At 36.5% G+C, this 22,033-nt stretch overlaps 2 protein-coding genes and 1 long non-coding RNA gene across 10 annotated transcripts in view; 1 reads left to right on the top strand and 2 right to left on the bottom strand.

The window, feature by feature from the left end:
* LOC309630682 overlaps positions 1–22,033 on the bottom strand; it is a 440,591-nt gene that overhangs the window by 62,229 nt on the left and 356,329 nt on the right. The window lies entirely within an intron of this gene.
* Positions 1–22,033, top strand: part of GPATCH2 (G-patch domain containing 2) — a 183,718-nt gene that overhangs the window by 134,084 nt on the left and 27,601 nt on the right. For 6 of the 8 annotated variants that reach the window (XR_014245369.1, XM_082394778.1, XM_082394772.1 and 3 more), the window contains one exon: positions 17,047–17,135. Coding sequence is in view for 6 of the 8 variants with exons in the window: in XM_082394778.1 (XP_082250904.1) it covers positions 17,047–17,135 (89 nt within the window). In the remaining 2 variants the exon portion in view is untranslated. Of the gene's footprint in view, positions 1–7,879; positions 8,743–17,046; positions 17,136–22,033 lie in introns of those variants that run through there. The other 2 variants (XR_014245370.1, XM_082394779.1) reach the window with 2 other exon arrangements.
* LOC309630453 (uncharacterized protein) overlaps positions 10,587–22,033 on the bottom strand; it is a 311,054-nt gene continuing 299,607 nt past the window's right edge. The window contains exon 4 of the transcript XR_014245677.1: positions 10,587–14,784. The gene's annotated coding sequence lies outside the window, so the exon portion shown is untranslated. The remainder of the gene's footprint in view (positions 14,785–22,033) is intronic.

Genomic DNA, 22,033 nt, shown 5'->3' with positions numbered 1-22,033 from the left:
TTATAGGCCCTCCTCCCCCCTTGTTTTTTCCTTGAAATTTTTTGTTTGAAGAAGTTAGATTAGCAGGTTCGATTCCTGGTCAGGAAACTAAGATACCGCACACCATGTGGTGTGGCAAAAAAACAAAAAAAGAAGAAGAAAAAGAAGTCAGATTGTTTGTCCTATAAAGTTTCCCATATCTGAGGAATGTTGCTGATTTTATCCACACGGTGTCATTTAACCTATTCCTCTGTCCCTTGAGTTTTCTGCAGTGGGTATTTCGAGCTAGAGAATTGATTTGATTCAGGTTCAGTTTTGTTGTTTTGTTTTGGCAAAACTGTTCCAGAGGTGGTGGCCTAGACTTCTCTCCCTTCCACATCTCTTTCTGTGATTTATTAGCCTTAAAGATGGTTGCCCCAATTCATTCACTAAGGGTCACGGAACGGTGATATGTTAATTCTGTCCTCTCACTTTGGTTCATTAATTAGATTACTTCTGTTTCAAACTTAGCCCCTTCAAATACTTGATTACTCTGAGGTACAGATCATGTAGGTAAAGCAAGATAAATACTTGCTCCTTTTCCTTTAGCCATCAGTTTTCAAAATTAATTGATTCCTTACACTTTCCGGAGGTGACTGGTGAAATTTTATTCTATTTTTTTTTAACTCATTGATTTAAACAGATCCCATGTGTTTCAATCCATTTGTTATCATCCTAATTGGTGTTAAAACTGGCCCATCTTTGGGCAATGGGAGATTATTTAAATAGGTTCCTGAGTCTGTTTCCTTGCTACGAGACTTTGCTTTCTTCCTTGCTTTCTGGTATGTTTATATTTCCAAGGCTACCTTGGACCTTTTCTGGCCTAGACCAAGAATCAGCCATTTCTTTAAGAAGTTCTGATTCGTTTACTGGGAAATAATTTTAGAACCCACAATCCGCATATTAGGGGTGTCATTATTTCGAGGCCTTTTTAGCGAAATACTTAGACTTTTTATTTTAACAAATTAGCTCATACTGATAGTTCCAGTTCAAATTCGAGACTTCATTGTTTTTGTATTTTCCATCATTGGCTTTCATCTGTCTTTTTTCAACATAAAAAATATTACCTCTGGTGTCAGCATAATAATAGTTCATTTTATTGATCCCACCATACATACACAATAGTCTCAGAATCACCATACCATCATGACCACTGATCAAATAATTACTGAAAATAGTTTAAGTTTTTCCCTTTTTCTAGTCTTTTTGTACTTCGTCTGTATTTCACTAGGAATGCACAAATTCCTGTGTTTTAAATTATTATTTATTTATTTATTTATTTTGGCTATGTTGGGTCTTCGTTTCTGTGCAAGGGCTTTCTCTAGTTGTGGCAAGCAGGGGCCACTCTTCATCGCGGTGCGCCGGCCTCTCACTATCGTGGCCTCTCTTGTTGCGGAGCACAGGCTCCAGACACACAGGCTCAGTAGTTGTTGCTCATGGGCCTAGTTGCTCCGTGGCATGTGGGATCTTCCCAGACCAGGGCTTGAACCCGTGTCCCCTGCATCGGCAGGCAGATTCTCAACCACTGCGCCACCAGGGAAGCCCCTCCTGTGTTTTAAAGTCACCTGAAATAGTTTCTAAGTATAGATATACTAATCCATAGTTAGGTTAATTAGTTTCATTTTAGTTTTCAGAGACTGCTTTTTAAAATTTTATTTGTTTTATAATAATATAAAAATAGTTACAGTTTCCACAATCAAATCTCCTCAAGAAATTACTTTCAAAGGAGTCTAACTTCTATTCAGTTCTCACCACTTGTTCCCCTCCCCCCGTCATATAGGTAGCTATTGCTTCATTTTGTTTTGTTTATGGTTTACCCTTCCATTGGCTTTTTTCTTTTTCTATTTTTAAGATAAGCAGACATATCTTTCTCTCCCTATTTTTCCATTTCCTTTTCTCTCACTCTCACTCTCACTCTAGTATACCGTTTGATTTTTAGGAAGGCTTATTTTTTGTAATAATTACCCTTATTTTAATACTTTTATATAACAGCCTTAGTCCCCTTCCCCTTTTGAGGGTGGGGGGCTATTTGCAGTCGAGTCTCTGCTCTGAGCAGTATTGAAATAAGCTAGGAACCTCTTTGCCCTTCTCCTCCCTCTCCCACACATTTGTTTTGAAGTTAATTATTTCTCTGCTAATACCTACAGGACGGTCAGCAAATTTATTCTATTTTTCCTGTATAGCTTTCATTTCTTTCCATTTTTAGGTAGTTGTACTATACATATGTGTGTAGCATACATATAGTCTGAAGCATATAGCCATTCAATACTACACTGTAGTATTACAGTCTGAATCATATAGCCATTCAATATTATACTGTCTCCTTAGTCTAGTCATATAGCCATTCAGTACTGAAGCATATAGCCATTCAATACTGAAGCATATAGCCATTCAATACTATACTGTCTCTTTAGTTTCAGTTCTAGTTTTAGTTTTAATTCTGTTCATTTAATTTTAATTCTATGAATAAATATGTTTTTAATGATCCCTATCTTCTCTGAAGTCAGTGCATCTCTGTTCTTTCTGTTGTCTGAGGTTTATTCTCTGGTTGATTCCTCCGGCAGGTCTCATGGGAACAATATTCCCTGAGTCCCTGCATATTATTAATGGTTTGTCCAGACCCTGTATATTTAAAGGTCACTTTGGCCAGATATACAATCCATGGCTCATATTTTCTTTCCTTAACTGTTTCAAATATGTTAGTCCATTGCCTATGTAAAATGTTGTTTTCAGTGTGTGATACAGTCTGATTTTTCTCTCACATATAAGTGACTTGGTGTTGCCCAGATGCTCAGTATATGTTTTTCTTTTCTTTAAAACACAAGGGTTTGACTAGACTATATGCTGATGTTGGTCATTCTATGTGTTTTTCCTAAGGATGAAGTAGGCTCTTTCAGTGGTAGTTTTATTACTTTTAAAATAAATTTCAAGATTTTCTCCAATTATAATTTTTCATTTTTATTTTGTTTCATTGCTTGGGTTTTGTTTCAAAATTTTCTATTATACATATATTGGATCTCCTTGCCTATCTTCTGTAGCTATCACTTTCTCTCAAATCTTTTTTATTTTTAACGTTTTTATCCTTTGCATTTTCCATTCTTCATTATGTTCTTATCTTTTACTTCTTCATCATATTTATTTACTCTTGTGTCCTAGTTCAGTTGCATTTCTGAAGTAATTTTTTTCCCCTTTTATTTCTGTTATTTTCTGAATGCTGTCATCTCTCTGGCTAGTTATTGTTGTCCAAGCGTTTTGGGTTATCCTACATGTTATTATGTGGATTCAAAAACCACAGTGTCACTGCCACCATGTTCTCAGAATACTCTAGTTATGACTTTTTTTTAGAATTACAGGAATCCAGGACTTCTACATAACATGCCTATATTTAAGTGGCAAAATAAGTGATTAGAGTAAGTGGTCAGGTTTACATTTCTCTACTGATACAATAGCATGTCATGGTTTTCTAGTCTTTTAGTATGATATTGCTTATGTTTCTTTTGAAAAATGATGTTCAGGGACTTCCCTGGTGGTCCAGTGGGTAAGACTCCATGCTCCCAGTGCAGGGGGCCCAGGTTCGATCCCTGGTCAGAGAACTAGATCCCACATGCATGCCACAACTAAGAGTGGACATGCTGCAACTAAGAAGGCTGCATGCCGCAACTAAAAGATCCCACATGCCACAACTAAGACCTGGTGCAGCCAAAATAAATATTAAATAAATAAATATTAAGAAAAAAATGATGTTTGTGCACAATTTCCACACACCTTTAAGGACTTTTTGTGCCAAGTGAATAAAAGGCACTGGGCCAGGTGATATGTGTGGAACCAGGATTTGATATCCTGGTCAGGAAACCCTAGGCACTATCCTTTACTCCTTTCAGTCTCTCACTCGTGTCCCCTTCATTCATTCCCCACAGCCCAGCCAGAATGGCATTTGGAAATCCCATATGTATTTGAGTGTTCTTAAAAATTCTTAATGGCTTCCCATTGCCCTTAGGATCAAGTCCTAAACATGGTTTGCAAGGCCTTTCTTGGTCTTACTGCTCTTACTATTCCAGCATCATCTCCAATTACTCTTTGCCTTGAACACTATATACCAGTTCATATAATAGTTAGTACCATAAAATTTACTGTGTTAATGATGTATAGTAGTACCTCAATATCCACAGGGGATTGGTTCTAAGACCCCCTCCCCCATGAATACCAAAATCCACAAATGCTCAATTCCCATATATAAAATGGTATATTCCCATATATAAAATGGTATATTCCCATATATAAAATGGTATAGTATTTGTATATAACCTACACATATCCTCCCTTATACTTTAAATCATCTGTAGATTACTTATAATACCCAATACAATGTAAGTGCTATGTAAGTAGTTGCTGGCACACAGAAAATTCAGGTTTTGCTTTTGGGGACTTTCTAGAATTTTTTTTTTCCAAATATTTTTGATCCAAGGTTGGTTGAATCCACAGATGCAGAACTTGTGGATACTGAGGGAAAACTGTATTTTATTTTAACTCATTTAATTTCCAAAATTACCCTATGAGGTAGAGATTCTTATTATCCTCATTTTACATATGAGGAAACAGAGAGAGGAGTTAAATAACTTTCCCAGGTCAAATGGTAGATAATTTATACAGCAGTGTCCTTTTTATTTTCCAAGTCTTAGTTCTAAGGAGTATAAAAATTAACTTGACCGTTTTCTCAAATCTAGTAAAGAAAAACCATTAACTCTTCTGAAATAGTAATTTTTAAACGTTATTTAGATTACTTATACATTACTTAGCAAAAATAAAGTGACATTTTGACTGATCGCAGCTAATATGATTTTTATTTGATCATTTGGCATTTGTTTTCCGAAAATTAAAAAATGTAGAGGCTTCCATGGTTTTCCAAAGAAATTCATTATGTAAATGAAAAAAGAGGAAAGAGTTTATATTTGACATTTAATTTCTGTATACTGTTTCTTCATGGACATTTAAAGGCAATAGACCTCCCAGATACAGAGAGTAATAGACCTGGTTTACCAAAATTATAAAGGATGTTTGGTTCTAAGATCTTGATGGCAAAACTAATCCTGAATATAAGCTAAGGCACTCCAACTTTGCAAGTGTTTCAATTGGATTGAATGAGGAGAATCCTGAAGTACTCTTCCTCCTAATTATTGAATATTAGTGTTCCTGTAGTCATCACAAGCTTCCTGTTACCTTACCTAGCTATTACAGTATATTTCACAGTCTAGCAAACAGTTACTAACAAGTCTGCAGAAATTTTATGTACGTGATGTTCATTCATCTGCCAAAAGCTATCATGGAAGAGGAGTAACTGAAGGCATTCCTTTCACAAAGTTACACTTAGTGAAATGCACAATTATGTAGAAAGGGAAACACTTTACCATCAAGGTACCTGCATATACTTTAAAAGCTGGTTTACATGTAAAAGCTTGATTTTGCAGATATTTATATCCCGAAGCCCAAGATATGAACCAAATAAATTTTGTGGTTTTCTATTTCCATAAGTAAACATTTCTTTATTGTAGAAATTGGGACCTCAATAAAAATACTGATTATCATAAAGACAAGTTACTCTAAAAACTCTGGCGTGCCTTGTTAAATTTCATTCAACAACTATTTAATAAGTACCTAAATTGGCAAGGCTTGTAAGAGCCAAGGGAAATTTACTTTAAAAAATAAAACAGTTATGGACCCAACTGCCTTCAAGGAATATACAGTCTGGTTAGAGGATTAGTTCATGTACATATACAGTTTTAGTTTAAGGTAGAAAACATTGTTTTCTCCAAGGAGTGAGAAATTATTCTGGCAATGGCAATCAGAAGAGGCTGCATAAAGGAGGTGGCATTTTAACTGGGTCATAGCATCCCAACTGAATTCCATCAATAAGCAATAATTTAACCTAAATTCAAGTAAGTTTATATTAAATGGTAATGCTGTCTGACATATTCTAAAGTAGAAGTAACTCCTTACATCTTTCAGAAGTTTAAGACATTCTGGCCCGTTATTAAAATAACCAGTTTTTATTACCTCCTCATTATGGAGATAAAAGTGGCAACCATATTTTCCTTTGCTTTTCAGTATTCATACTCAGCAGATGCCCATTACAGCATATAGAATTATGACATCACTTTAAGTCCCCTCTCAACAAGCAAAGTCATGGACACTTTACAGAAGTCAAAGCTGAGCTCAGTCTTAAGCCTGTATCTGCCAACTCAATCATGCGAGTGAATTGTAGACTCTATTGAATGAGCAAAACCTCTCAACTTCAAGAGCTGCCTTGGAAATGGATCTACATTTGATTCCATCTCTTCATTAGAGCAGTAAATTTCTGACTACAGCTGCAATAAAATCCAGAATTATATCTACAAACAATTATGGTCAGGCATTTTTCCACTGAATTTAATCATCAATGTAGTTGACAAACTGCTTAATTCAGTCAAACAGGCAGCTTCATTCTTTTTTTTCTAGAGAATTTAAAATAATTGTGAATGGACAGATTCATTGAATTTCTTAACACTTGATGCTACAAGGGGACGTCCTCTCCTCCCACTCCTTTATAGGGTCCAGCTCCCACCATATTGCATTGCTTCCAGAGCCCCAGATACAGCGTGTCATGTGTGCACCTCAGGGCATTTGTGCCTCTTCAGATGTGTTCTCTCAGCTAGGGGACTAGAATGCCTTACATGCCTGCTTGGAATTCTCTTTGAATATTGAGTTGAAATCATTTTCCCACATGACTTTAACCCCTACCAGATGAAAGCCATATCTTTTTTATTTCTCGATCCTGTTTTATGGCATAGGGCATGGCGTGCATTACATTTTCAGTAGATGTTTATTAAATGGAGTATAATAACTAAGTTGAATGAGGTACTATGTTATAGGGGAAAAAATGATCCTTTCGAGGCAAGTGTTCCTTGGTTCAAATATGAGAACTTTACATTCTGTTTATGTGATCTTTGACAAGTATCAGTTTCTCTGGACCTCAGGTTCCTCAGACCTGGGTTTTTGTGAGGATTAAACAAGACAGTATGTGAAAATGTTTAGCATAATACCCCATATATAGCTGACAGTCAATAAGCGTGGATGTTCCTGGTAATTTAGATAATAAATTCTAAGACTTAAGAAACCAACATGTATTCAAAATAATTTTTTAAGATAATAAAATATATTCTCTGTCCTGCCCTTTTAACCCCATTATTCCCTGAAGCTGGTAAAGGAAAGAAACTCAGCACTTTTGTTCCAAAATGCTACTGAATTTAAAGCTGGGTTTAGAGTCAGAAATTATCAAATAGGACAATAAGTAAAAAGTCAATTCGACAAATATATTCAAATATTATATACTGCACTGAATGAAGTGGATATGAAAATGAATAATGCATGGACTTCACTTTAAAAAGTTAAGAATATTAGGAATACCATAATTTTATTAATAGTTATAAATGGCAACAATACCAAATACCATCCTGGGAAACATTTCATAGTGTCTGATCAGAGAGAGAATGTGGGATTATATCTGCATCTGTAGTCTGATCTGATGGTTCTCTTATGTAAGATACAAGATGTTATCAGGACCAACATCCCAATTTTTTAAATGTAGACACATATCTTCTTGCATTTAATGGAGATATCCAAAAGAATCATATTTATTTTGAGTAATTTTTTATGTCTCCTAAGAGTCAACACTAGCTTTATCATTTTTTAAGGAAATTAGAATAAACTTATTGTTGAAACTCTATACTGAATATCAATGATAATCAGATTCCAGAAATGTATAGTTATAGCTAGGAATCAAGTAAATTAAGTCAATATCAGTTTACTAAGTGCCTATTTTTCCTAGGTACTATGGTGTGAAGAATAAAAGAATACTCCAAGATGCCTCAAATAACTTAGATTCTGCCTGGAGAGACAATATCAAAATTTGAACTCAGGCGAAATGAATTTTTCTCCATTTCCACAAAGCGGTGGCCTGCTGCTATAACTGTGTGGATTTATTACATCGTGTAGTAATTTCTCATTCATGTGTGTCTCCTGTGTTAGGCCATGAGCCCCTCAATGGTAGGAGCTCTTATTCTTCTTTGTGTTTCGTTTAGCATCTAGTAAAATACATGATTCATAGTCAAGTTTTGTTAATTGTTAAATGAGTATTTTTGAGTGAATTGAAATAACAGTTCAAGAAAGCGTTATCCTAAAAAATGCATGATTGATTGCCAAGTGGAATGTGGAGGCAACAGTTGTTACCGTAGTTTGACTTGTTTTAGTTCAATAAATATTTACTGTTTTGCTCATAGATGAGAGGCACAACTAGCTTATGTGAATTAGACATGGTGCTTGGCCTCAAATTGTTTCCAGCGTATATTTAACTGACAATCCACTCTAATCCGAAAGCAACTTGAGGACATACAGTAGAACAAGTTTAATGACAGAGATATGCACAGATTGGTAAGAAATATAAGGAAAAGGCACTTGGAAAGATAATGAGCTTAGTAAAGTTTGAAGAGAGAAAGAACATTTAGATTTAAATGCCCTGGGAGAACTTTGAAGGGAGAAAGGGCAGGCTCTCAAAGATGGCGGAATTAGGAAACACGGCAAGGAAGCTTTTTCTAGTGGGTAGAACACACTGCTTGTGTGTTAGCATGTATGCATGGACTTGGCGACTGACAATTCCTTAAAACAAAATCAGAAGGAATTAAACAAATATGGGAAGCATGATGGCGGTACCAGTGAAGCTAAAATGTAATAGCAGTTCTCCCATATAGATTTTTCGAAACCTTCCTGAATAATTTGCTCTCTGAAAAGATTAACTTTCCTCCTGATGTGAGAATGTCCTCATTCACATACGCTCAGAACGTTCTAATATCTACCCGAATTGCATAAAACAACCTCCACCACTTTCAGGTACCATTTGTTTAGAATAATGAAGAGCTACAAAAGAAGCAGCATTTAACTGAGCTGCTTAGGGATATAGAAGTGTGTGTTTATTAACCCACGCAAGGAATGGTATCACCAGAATCACAGACCCTCGGGGCTTTAGATAAAGCATGGAACACACCGGTGGAGAAGCAGCAAGTCAGCTTTGAAGTGGGAAGTACCGAGTGGTGGCCAAGAGGAAAATCTGTGGCAGTGGACTGACCTGAGAAAGTCAGTGGGTTTCAGACTCACAGGAGGCTTGTGGGTTTTTAATGAGTTTTTGAAACGAAAATGAGTGCTTTATTCTTACGTGCTATGACACCTTTTTAAAGCCAGCAGAATCAAACGTTAAGGAAGAATTTAACTTTCCTATTAACTACCAAAAGAATTCCTACTTGTTATTTAGAAATGACCCTAATTTATATCCTTATTATAGCATATTGATAGTGTTGAGATGTGATGAGTTTATACCATCATATGTTTATTTCGTGGCTGTTTCCTGACACTCTACACTAGGCATTCTTCTGGTTGTCTTATACCATTGTGTCCCCTGTACTGTGTGATCCTGGGTAAATTACTTCACTTCTCTGTGCCCTGGGCTTCTTATCTGTAAAGTGGAGATGGTAATAATAGTAAATTTATTAGCTAACAGTTATCAGTTGCTTAGTGTGGGCAGGCACTGTACCAAATGTTTTACACCAGTGATCTTTAAATAAAATCTTCAAAAAACCTTTGAGGTAAATACTAATCTAATCCCAATTCTTGAAGGTAAGGAAATTGAGGCAAAGGGAGTTTAAGTAACATGCCAAAGATTCCTTAAAATCCTTCTCAAACATTGACAAATATGGTGTAAGTTGGCCTTTTCAGAGAACTAGTTGGGAAAACAGAAATGGCAGCGTCAGAGGAAAGAAGTTCTGTCGGAGACTCAGGCAGATCAGTCCAATAGAACCTAAAACTTCATCTAACACCTCAGTTTCCACAGTGGGAAAAGTTCCACCATGCCTTTGACAAAGAAATACCCCCAGCTGCAGAAACCACTTACATTTATTAATCGTCTTGTTTGCTGTTTTCTAATTCATCTCGTTATAATTTGTTGTTTTTTTGGTTTTTTTTTTTTTGTCCCATGCTCATTGTAAAAATAAAGTCCAATATTAAGGAGAGGCATAAAGAAGAAAATTCCCACCAAATGCCATCACACTGGAGAGAATCGTCACCAGTCTTTTGTTGCATAGTTTCCATACCTTTCAACAAATACATATGCATGGTCTATAATTTGGAAATATTAGTTTAGTTACTATGAAGAAAAGTAAAGCAGGGTGAGGAGACGGAGGAATGAAGGGGGTTGCTTTTTAGGTAGAACATAGGATAAGTGTAGATATTTGGATGAGGCTTTTTTTTTAAAACTTACACTATTAAATTCTATAGTTTGTGATACTGTAAATAGAAAAGGTGGTCTATGTGTATAGAATATTTTAAGTATTCCATAGAAATATTAAGATAGGTATTTTAGATTATGAATACTAGTTTGGTATCAGTCTATAATGTTTGGTGTTAATGTCTCTGTTAATGGTTCAGAATCAGATAGGAATCATGGACCTTCTTGCTAAAAAAGTATGCATATGCACATTTTGCACCTGAAGCCTCCCACCGTCTCCCCCGTGTCACCCCCTTGCTCACTACAGTTCAGCCAAGTGGCTCTGCTCTGAGGACCCTGCAGGGTCCTTGGCTGCTGGGGCAGTGACTCTGGTCCCTGAGCTCCCCGAGAGCCTCCTGACACACAGCTGCCCCTCACACTTGCTGGGCACTCCATGGGGGACGTGCTTATTGGCATATAACCTGGCACAGAGGAAACACACAGGAAACATTAGTTCTGGCAGCAGCCACCAGATACCTGTATGTAGCAGGATAAAGCAGATTGGGAAGAAGAAGGTCTGGGCTTGAACTCTCAGACGAGGTGGAAGAAGCATTAACAACAGGACAGACCCTTCTGAAGCTGTTGAGGGGAACTGCACCCTGGCAGGCAGACCACGGTATCCAAGGGGTGGAGCCTCAGACAACAGGTAATCGGAGGTTATCGAACCGCAGAGTAAAGAACCGCCCCAGCAGGTAGGCGGTGACAGGAATGGGGGCCAGGAGCATCTGATGCTTGGAGGTCAGCCCGCAGCGTTAGAGACAGATCCAGTCACCAGAGGCATTTTAGCATCTGGGGAAGTCCAGGCAGTGACCTAAATCTAAAAGAACTAAGGTATCAGAAGGTTTATAACGAGATAGGATATGTCCAAAGTAAAGCAAGGGTCCAAATCCTGGGACACAAGTACTGCGTTCAGCACACTGAGTTATAACTTAAACTACCCCTTGCTGATGTCAGGATTGCTCCCAAGCGAGGGGAAATGGGCTTGAGACAGAACGTGACGCCACATGACCAAAGCCACAAGAGAAAGAAGGCGCCAGAACCAACAACTGATCAGGGTGTGAACAAACAATACCAAATGCAAAAGGTTTTTCATGCACAAGAAGGGGCTTTGAAAGAAAACATCATTAAAAACAAGGATTTAGGGCTTCCCTGCTGGCACAGTGGTTAAGAATCCGCCTACCAATGCAGGGGACACGGGTTTGAGCCCTGGTCTGGGAAGATCCCACATGCCGCAGAGCAACTAAGCCCGTGCGCCACAACTACTGAGCCTGCGCTCTAGAGCCCGTGAGCCACAACTACTGAGCCCGCATGCTACAACTACTGAAGCCTGTGCACCTAGAGCCTGTGCTCCGCAGCAAGAGAAGCCACCACAATGAGACGCCCACGCACGCCGCAACTAGAGAAAGCCCGTGCGCAGCAATGAAGACCCAACACAGCCAAAAATAAGTAAATAAAATAAATAAATGTTTAAAAAAAAAACAAGGATTTAATGCGATCCTGGTAGTTAAGAAATATTTATGCTCAACAGTACTTGATATGTGCATATTGGCACAGAAGGAAAAGTGCTAGATACTGATGTTTACTTGTTCAGTTAATATGTTGAGACATATTGACACGGAATAAAGGGGAAGAGAGGGTGATTTGGATCTAGAAGGGAAAGTTCACATAGGGCTGGATTTGCACCGATTGCTCCTCCAGTGACACCACAGACCCACTTCATTTCTGTGCAGCTGATACCCTGTCCAGGCTTATATTTTTCTAACTGACAGTGAGCGTTCTTGCCAAATGCCAGGGCCCATAGTCACATCTGTTTGTCTCTTCTCTGCAGCTTGTCCGAGGCTGCTCGGCAACACATCTTATCCAGGGGGCAGCTTTCAGTAGGCCTAATTCTCTGAAAAGCCAAATGCGCATACAATGAAGAGACAAGTTCCTCTTGTCTTCTCTTTAATATTATTGTGTTTGACACCGCCTGCTTCAGACCTTGTCAGCCCTTGTCAAAAGACAGGTTCTCAGGCAAGGTGGTCCTCCCTAGTATTTTTTGTCTCTGCTTTGTGGGGTTTTTTTGGATTTTTTTATTTTTTTGTTTTTTACTTTTTTTTTCCTCTGGATGAAATGCCCACTTTCCCGCCACCACCCCATTTAAAAGGATGACGGGATAACCAGTGAAGTCTGGCTCAAAAGCAGAACAAAACGAAGATTTCCATTTGAGCTCTGCTTTCTAATATTTAATAGGAAAATTTTCAGAATGAGTACAATGGGAAACAGTGTTTCAAATCATAGCTGACACTGCTTATTAAATCCATAACAAAAAAGCATTATTTCTTTATCCTTTCCACTTAAAGATATGTGTGCGTTTACCCCTAGTATTTTAAGGTGTTAGTAGTTATAAAGTTACCAGGTTCTGACTTTTCTCCCCTCTTTTCCACCCAAGCAAAGGCTCTCACTGACTGACACAAATATACTGATAGGGCTGATGGGTAATTTCCTAACAGTGCCTTACAAAAGGACCTTAACATTTTTAAACAACTTTGGGTCTGTTCATAGGACAACGTATGGTCATTCTTCAAAACACCACAGCAAAAAGAAAACAAACAAAAACCAAAAATTGCCAGCCATCACCTTGAATAATAATCCACGTGTTCTGCTTTGCAAAGACAAATGACTCATTTAGGCTGAAGCAACTAGGCTGCCTTTGAGACGTTCATTGATTTTAAATTAAAAAAATAACTGCTCTGTTTTGCATTAAGAGTGACAACTAAATAACGGAGTAGACCTTGCTTAGTGTTATTTGTAGCAACTCCGTTGCACCTGTGTGAAGGAAAGGGGGGAGGACAGGCTTAAATGAGTAATCTTACTGATCAATAATCCCGATCTCTCAATGTGCTGTAGCAGGTAGTCAATTCTTGATAGAATTACTGAAATACAGCTCGCTGTTTTTCTTATGGCTCAGGTCTTTGGGTTCAGTGTACTGATTTTATTAACTTTAACTTTATTCTCCTTGAATGTTTGTCTCTTTTCCTTTATGTAGCTACATTGGGGGTGGGGGAGGGGAGTTGAAGGAAAATGTGCTGTTCCACTTGTTCTGGACAGATACCCAAAAGGGAATTTGGGGTCCAGCAGATGAGAAAAAGGCTTAGAAGAGGGAGTTGTTCTTGGAATTTGTTTTTCACCCTCTTTGTAAACAGGCCTTCCTAATAAGTTTGAACAGTGTAAAAAAAATAATAAAGTTTTAAAGGCAATATGGACTTGGGAGAATGGTTTTTCAAGCAATTAGAAGACTCCGGTTACACACAACTAGTGCAAGAACAATGTAAGTAGAAACTAGCCATCTTAATAGTCACAATGAACAGCTACTGTGTACTCTTCTAATGATTTCTAAAAAGGTATTTCTTCAGAAGTTTCATTGTGTGGCATGATGTTATTCTTAATTATAACAGAGACTGATAACCTGGGAGGAACTGTGTGTCTGGACTACTCACAAACCTGGTTACCCTCCCAACCCCAGCTCATCAGCATCCCATGAATCTGGCCAGCTTGCTTCTGCTAAATGGTCTTTAATGACCCCACAGCAGCTATAAAATCCAAACACCTTCACGGGGCAAATGTGGCACATATGGCCCATGGTCGGGCCACAGCGTTCTTCTTCCGCCATATTATATAGTTCCTTCTGTAAACACTGCTACCCAGTCATCCTGAACTACTCAAAATTCTCTGAACAGAACAAACTCTTTATCATTTAGAAATACTTTCAGCAACAGGTATAGAAAACCTGACCAGCAGTGGCTTAATCTAAGAATATTTATTATGTTTTAACAAGAGGATAAGAAGTAGATAGTCCATGGGTTGGTTTTCACCCATAACAGAAGGGCCACACTCCAGAATTCAGATTCCCACTTTATTCCCATTTCCAGAATGTTACTTTCCCCTCCTCCTCGGCTAGTCCTGATAGCCGCACCTGTCTGGTACATGCTCTGCGGAAGGTAAACTACTCCAGTCTTTTTTCTAGGAGGGAGGTTTCAAGAGGGATTGGAGATGTGTGAGGATAATGTTGTACAAATAGGTAAAATCATGTCTCTTTTACAGATATCAAATGAATATGCATTTGAGATTTTAACTCATTGATTAATGAGGGAACCAGGCAGATGTTATAATGGGTTCAAAGGAGAAAAGAAAGAAGCACAAATGTATATGGAGTAAGGAAGATTGAATGAATGTACCGATGGGTGCAAACCAGCTTTTCCACAGCGGGGAGGATTGTCCTTCCTCAGGACAGAACTCATTTGCATTACTGCAGACAGGAGTTATTTTCCATTGCTTTCAGTTATCTGTAACTTAGAGTTGTAAAATAACTCACATAGAATCAGAATCAGGTGAGTAGAAAGGTGTACTCTATAGTTTTCCATTGAAGCACCAATTTTTCCCTACAAAGAAAAAAGGTATATTCAGTAAACGCTTAGAATTGTTATAAGGACTAAATATCATAATCTCTAGTAATATTAAGAAAGTTCATTGTGCCTGCCACTAATCATTTCATATATTTTGACTTAATCTCCCCACTCAGACTTAAAACTCTTCCAATAATAAGAACTGAACTTTCCATTTCGTTGGTATCTTCCACTTCCTTATTCCTCATTTTCACCATCACTATGGAGTCGTATGCTAAGTCAGCAGTAGATACTAATAATTGCTTGCTGAATAAGTGAATTCATTAATTTTTTATAAAAAGGATGTGACTTTTTAATTTTTTTTAAATTTCGATATAGCTTTTAAAATATATAAATATATATATATAAATATAAAATAAATATATAAAATATATATTATATATAATATATAAAATAAAATATAAAATAAATATAGCCATTTATTTTTTCTTGGTATTATGATCCAAAACCACACTTCAAAATCCAATAAAGGGGCTTCCCTGGTGGCGCAGCGGTTGAGAATCTGCCTGCCAATGCAGGGAACACGGGTTTGAGCCCTGGTCTGGGAAGATCCCACATGCCACGGAGCAACTAGGCCCGTGAGCCACAATTGCTGAGCCTGCGCGTCTGGAGCCTGTGCTCCGCAACAAGAGAGGCCGCGATAGTGAGAGGCCCGCGCACCGCGATGAAGAGTGGCCCCCGCTTGCCGCAACTGGAGAAATCCCTCGCACAGAAACGAAGACCCAACACAGCCATAAGTAAATAAATAAATAAATAAAATTAAAAAAAAAAAAAAAAAATCCAATAAAAATGTTAACAGTTATACATACTAGTAAATATTTTGACATGTGTGTGTATGTATTTCTGCAAAGTTCATCATTAATTGAATGAACTAATTTTTTAAAATATTTTAATAATTATAAATATTTATAAAAGAGAATCATTATGCACTCAATACAAAGGGAAGAGAAAACTAGATAAATACCCATTTGCTTCTACCTATATTGATAGATTTTCACAGTATGCTTCTTTGGTTGTATATACCCCTTGGATTAGCCAGCTCATTGATTGTACTTTACTTTGTACATTATAGATAGAATCTGTATTTAAAGTAATTTTACTCCCCAACTCCAATTTTTCATTATATTTAAACACCTGGGTATAAGTGTGGAAGTATATATTTTGAGTTTTAATTAGTTTTAGAATTAGTTTCATTAATTAGAATTTAATTAATTAATTAGAATCCGTTTCTTCCTTTTACATTTTTCTCTAATAATCTGGTTGTTTTCTAATTGGGCCCTATAAAACTTCAGTATACTACCACATATCTCTCTGAATTACTAAAAAGTCATGTTTTCTAGTAAACATGCTTTATTTATTTCTGCTTCACGATCCCCAGATACTATCCTAACCCCATGTCGGGGATTATAATCCAGGACATGAACATAAGAGTCCTCTATAGCTTGAAAATCTTGAAGACTTGTACATCTTTTCCATTTTATTAGTTTTCTTGATTTCCAATTGAGCCATTTCTAATTTTTCCAAAACTCGTAAATGTAGGAGTCCATGTTAGACAGAACAGTCTAATTCTGACTAGTTCCAAGAATAGCAGAAGGTCTGCTTCTTAGTTCTTATACATCATGTCTTTACAAAGGTAATCCAATATCATGTTAGCTCGTCTAGTATCAATATCAGCATTAATGCATTCAAATTTTTTCCTCACCTAGCTAATAAATAATTAACTACAGAATTCTGATCATGTGAATTATAAGGAAGAACATCACTATTTCCTTCTATTTAAAATGTTTTAAGAGAATTCACTGCCACATAATATCCTAAAAGAAATTGATCATACTTTTCCTGTAATAAATGTTGTACTGACAGTAAAGCATTAGTAACCAATTGATAACCTAGCAACAATATTGTGAACTCTTTAGATAATTAATCTTAGCTATTTTCCTGTCAGAAGCAACAGTGCTTGATTTTATGTTGAGCCAGAAAGATTGCCAGTTTTGAAAATTAAAAAGCATTCCTTTTATATTATTCATTCCAGTAACAATTTATGATGGCGCATTTAGCTGCTGAACGCTTGTCAACAAATGTAATTATGTTTCGATATAAACAAGATTGGTGGTTTTACTAGGCTGCTTCATCTTTGTTGAGAATGTTTTGATTTAGGTTCAGATTATACAAGCTGTGTATTTATGTGTCATTTTTTTCCCTCTTTTGTTAATAGTTTTTTCTGATAATTACTTGTAGGCAAACAAGCATGCATTTAGGATCCCTATGCACTGGAGACATCAAACGGAGAAGAAAAGCTGCACCTTTGCCTGGACCTACTACAGCAGGTAAAAGAAAAAGGGCTTGGGGCAAAACACACATATAAAGTTCATAAATCATCAAGAGTAAAATACAGATAACCCTTAATTACCTGCACTGAGGAAGAAGCACAGTTACAAGAAACCAGTAAAGCAAATCATTTGCCTTTGGTGTCAGGATGTATTGTGTGTTCCTTGTGTAGGTTTTTCAGGCCGCCAATCACTAAAATATTTCCTACACACCTGCAAAACTGTGTGAGGTATTACAGGATACAGATACTTCAAAGGCTGTGTCTTTGGCCTCAAGAAAGTTACAGACTTGTTGGAAAAACAAGGCATAAATTGATGAAAAGGTAAATAACCCCAGAGGAAATTAATAGTAATGAATTCACAAGTATTGAAGCAGCCTCAAAACACAAGGCCCATGTGGTAGTAGATGCCAGCCTGGTCATGAATGTGGCAGTCTGGTTTCTACACCCAGCTCTGCAGAGATCTTTGATTTCGTCTTTCCTTACTTAGACAAGTTAGCATTAGAATAAAAAATCTCTCATCATTTCCACCTCGAAAACCATGTCATTCTAATGAGTGTGGTATAGGGAAAACCACAAGTTTTGAGCTGAGAGAAGTCATTAAGACCAAAGGGGACAGGAAGCCTTCCTGGAAAGGCAAAGACCTGAGCTCGGTAGGGAAGGATAAGAGTAAGATTAATATGTATTGCAAGATCTCGTGCAATATACCCTGAGAAAACCATAATTCAAAAAGAGTCATGTACCACAGTGTTCATTGCAGCTCTGTTTATGATAGCCAGGACATGGAAGCAACCTAAGTTTCCATCGACAGATGAATGGATAAAGATGTGGCACATATATGCAATGGAATATTACTCAGCCATAAAAAGAAACGAAATTGAGTTATTTCTGGTGAGGTGGATGGACCTAGAGTCTTTCATACAGAGTGAAGTAAGTCAGAAAGAGAAAAACAAATACTGTATGCTAACGCATACATATGGAATCTAAAAAGACAAAAATGGTTCTGAAGAACCTAGGGGCAGGACAGGAATAAAGACGCAGGTGTAGAGAATGGACTTGAGGACTCGGGGAGGGGGAAGGGTAAGCTGGGACGAAGTGAGAGAGTGGCATGGACATATACACACTACCATATGTAAAATAGATAGCTAGTGGCAAGCAGCCGCATAGCACAGGGAGATCAGCTCGGTGCTTTGTGACCACTTAGAGGGGTGGGATAGGGAGGGTGGGAGGGAGACGCAAGAGGGAGGAGATATGGGGATATATGTATACATATAGCTGATTCACTTTGTTATACAGCAGAAACTAACACAACATTGTAAAGCAATTATACTCCAATAAAGATGTTAAATAGAAAAAAAAAGATCTCGTGCAAGAGCAGTGGTGCGGGAAGCAAGAGATAAAATCCTGTGATAAGGGAGCCGACTAGGCCTTAAATGTGGACGTGCGCACAGGAACAAACAACAATTAACTGTATGGGTTTGTAATTCAGCAAACTGACTATGAGAAAATGCTTTCCATGTAGATCTTTGATCAATTACAAAGTTATAGTAGTGGCCTATTGCTTGGGGTCCTTAACCATTCATATTTATAAACTGTCTCAGCTTCATTTAGGAATTCTTTTATAGGAAGAGTTATTTTTTCCAAGATTAAATATAGAATATGAAAATAAGATTCAGATTCAACAGGAGAGTAAGCAGTGAGAAGGGGAAAATACAGATATAGATAACAGATATGAATAGACAGATATCTTGACATGATGATTTCAAAGGAAGTAAAAGAGGTGAAGCTTAAATTCTGTATTCAGTAGACCTATCCCATAGTTCAGCACTAAAAAATTAAAGAATAACTTAAAATTGGGGCACCCACATACAGTTGTTCCATCCACATAAAGGGCTAAATTATGAACTGTAGTTATAAGTGTAGTTACAAGTGTGATATCTGGTCTTCATCCTCTAACTTTGTTGAATTTTCAGAATTTGGAAGTAGGAAATACCTGTGTGCAGAATGTGTTTGTGTTCATGTAGAATAATATTTACCACTTACTGGGTGCCTACCATGTACCAAAACCTTATTTTATCTTTGCAACAACTTGATGACTTAGGTGTTACAATCATTCACTTTACACCATAAAATGAAGATTCAGACATGTGTTAGGGTCTTCTTAGCTACCTAAGAAGGCAGAATGATTGAAGGGCAAAGGGAGGATTCAAGCCAATGTCTGCATGACTCCTAAACTCATGATCTTTTCATAACATACATATGGCCTTTCTGTAAGAATATATATGTAAAGACCGTCTTATTCCATGTGTCTTATGCAATTATATATATATCTTTATTTATATATAAATAGACTATTACATAATTTATTTATATTTATATAGACTATTATGTATCTTAAGTGCCCTAAAAGATTTATCTAAATTTGCTGTGTAGAAATACAGAACTTTCATTGCAACACTTGTAATACATCTCTATATACAGGAACATATAGCTACTTTTAGATCAAATACATGTCATAAGTTCCTCAAATCTTTCATAAGGCAAGTATAGGATTCTTTAATATTCCCATTCCAGTTGAATGGTCCCCTGAATTCTCTTATCTTTCAATGATTCAAACACTGGTGGCAGAAATAGTACAAGAACAATCTTAGGAATGTGACTAAAGCACCTCAGAGCCCGCAATAAGGAAGAGAGAATATCAGGGTCAGGTCCTAACACTCTGAACATATGTGAAGTGAGAAGGAAAATGCATAATGGTTGGGGAGAGCATAATGTGATTATTTCTACAGGGTGATTTTGATGATGAAACTCAGTAGCATCAGAGGAAATCATTTTTACAGCATATGGGTATAAACATTAAACTTTAGCCTAAAACATTCATAAGCTTACACCAGCATATTCCAAGTGTTGTATTTCAAAACTTCAGTGATTCTCTTAAGACTCAAGATTTCAATTCTATTACTAGATTATTTACCTAAAAGAACATAACTCATAGAAATTTAATGCATTTTTGTAATTAATCAAATAGTATTGGAGTAGGAGAATTAGGTTACTCATTTTTGATGCATTTTTACAATCCATGTATAACTGTTCCTCTCAAAGAGGAAGAGAATGAGGTTACTTAAAAATCCTTAGTTTTAAAAAGAATATCTTCCAATACAAATGAATCAACTCTAAGGTGAAGATTATTCTCCAAATTCAAGTAAGAAATGCTTTTGCATAAATACACTTTGATAATAAGCTTATGAATCCTAGATCATCTTGTCTCCAAAAATTATAGTTTTCAAACTCTGGAATATAGTTAATCACATAACAAAGAATCTTATCTTTATAAGCTTCCAAAGTTGAGTTAGCATGTAGAATTATTTTCAAGAAACTATTCTTGCCATTTTATAGGCCCTTATAGACCTAAAAAACACATTGAATTGAGATGTGTTTTCACAGTTCCTTCTACCTTTAGTCAACATTCAATCTAAGCTGGAAAAAGACAGGTGAAGGTAACACTTTCTGATTTGAAACCAGGAATGAGAGTTAAAAGGCTGACAGTCTGAATATTGTTTGATGATCCCCTCTGATTTATATATGAAATATTATGTCATCAAATAGCAGATTTAGAAAAGATTTAGCAAAAGTTTATCAGAAAACTATAATTAGGCACTTTATAATCCCAAACTGTGTTTATACAACAATTTAAGATGCTAAAGATAAACGGTTATATACTGTATCCATAATAAATAATATTTTTAAAGATTTAAAGTTCCCTATGAAATTAATAACCCAAAATCTGATCATCTTTACCTGCTAGTGTATTGAAAATTTTACTCACCCTGTTGTAACAATAACACTGAAGCATAATTTAAGTAAGGCTATAGACTAGCCAGCAGTGTTATCGGTTGAACATTTATTAATTGTGACAGGAACACCGAATTTATTTCAGTGCTTTAGCTTATTTACTGCCCTTTCACCTTCGTATTTTGTATTGACAAAGTAAAATGAATATTGATAAGGTTAGGTATTGATTTTTAAACGTATGGCTTGTTCTCTGCCTCATTCAAAGTCACATACCAAAAGATAGTGGAGGTCTCAGTAGCAAAGAATGTAGATTTACTATTATAAAACTGAGAGCTGTTGAAGCAAGAAGGTTTGCAGCAGAACGCATTTTATAGTTTGAAAAATGTCATCTGTAAAGGTGAAGAAAAGCAGTGAGCAAAATAGGAATATTATTAACACGTTTTTAAAAGGCCATCAGCAATGTTGGTTATGCTCTTGTGTTTTTGGTAGAAGTCATAGCTTTCTGAGGATTTGATACTAAAAAGATTTAAGTATGTTTATTGAGATATTGTGGCTACCACATTTTTTAAAAAATGTTTTGTCCACTACGTATTACTAAATTCATTGTTATCCACAATTAGTATTTGCTGTTACTATTTTGCTTTCTATTGAAATATTATCATAGGGAAAGTATTCATCATAAGTAGTAGACTTTCTTCTCTACATTTTAAATTAGAAGTTCGATATCTCAGTATAGATATTGCTCCAGCATAACTGTGTCTTTGTGGGCATGCAAGTTCTTAGCAAGAGGTTACATCACAGCTTTTTGTGACTTCTCCTCTGCATCCTACTGATATTTCAATAATAAAATAATCTTTATGAAGATTGAAGGCAATAAAGGCAGATTGTAAATCATAATGGGTGAAGGTTTTTAAAAGGTGTGCTTTTAAGTCATACTGAACATAATCAGGAAATGTTTGATGTAACCAAGCTCCTTTTCAAGGTGCTATGTCTCTTCAGTTGTCCAAATTTATCTTATCAATAATTATATTTTAAATTTACCATGTTAACCTCTTTTTTTTTTTTTTTTTTTTTTTGGCCGTGCTGGCTCTTCGTTGCTGCGCGCGG

The sequence above is a fragment of the Balaenoptera borealis genome, assembly GCF_965194805.1.
Source record: "Balaenoptera borealis genome assembly, chromosome: 1".
NCBI classification, from domain to species: Eukaryota; Metazoa; Chordata; class Mammalia; order Artiodactyla; family Balaenopteridae; genus Balaenoptera; species Balaenoptera borealis.
The sequence above is the reverse complement of the archived record's forward strand: the minus strand, read 5'-3'. Positions and strand labels throughout refer to the sequence as shown.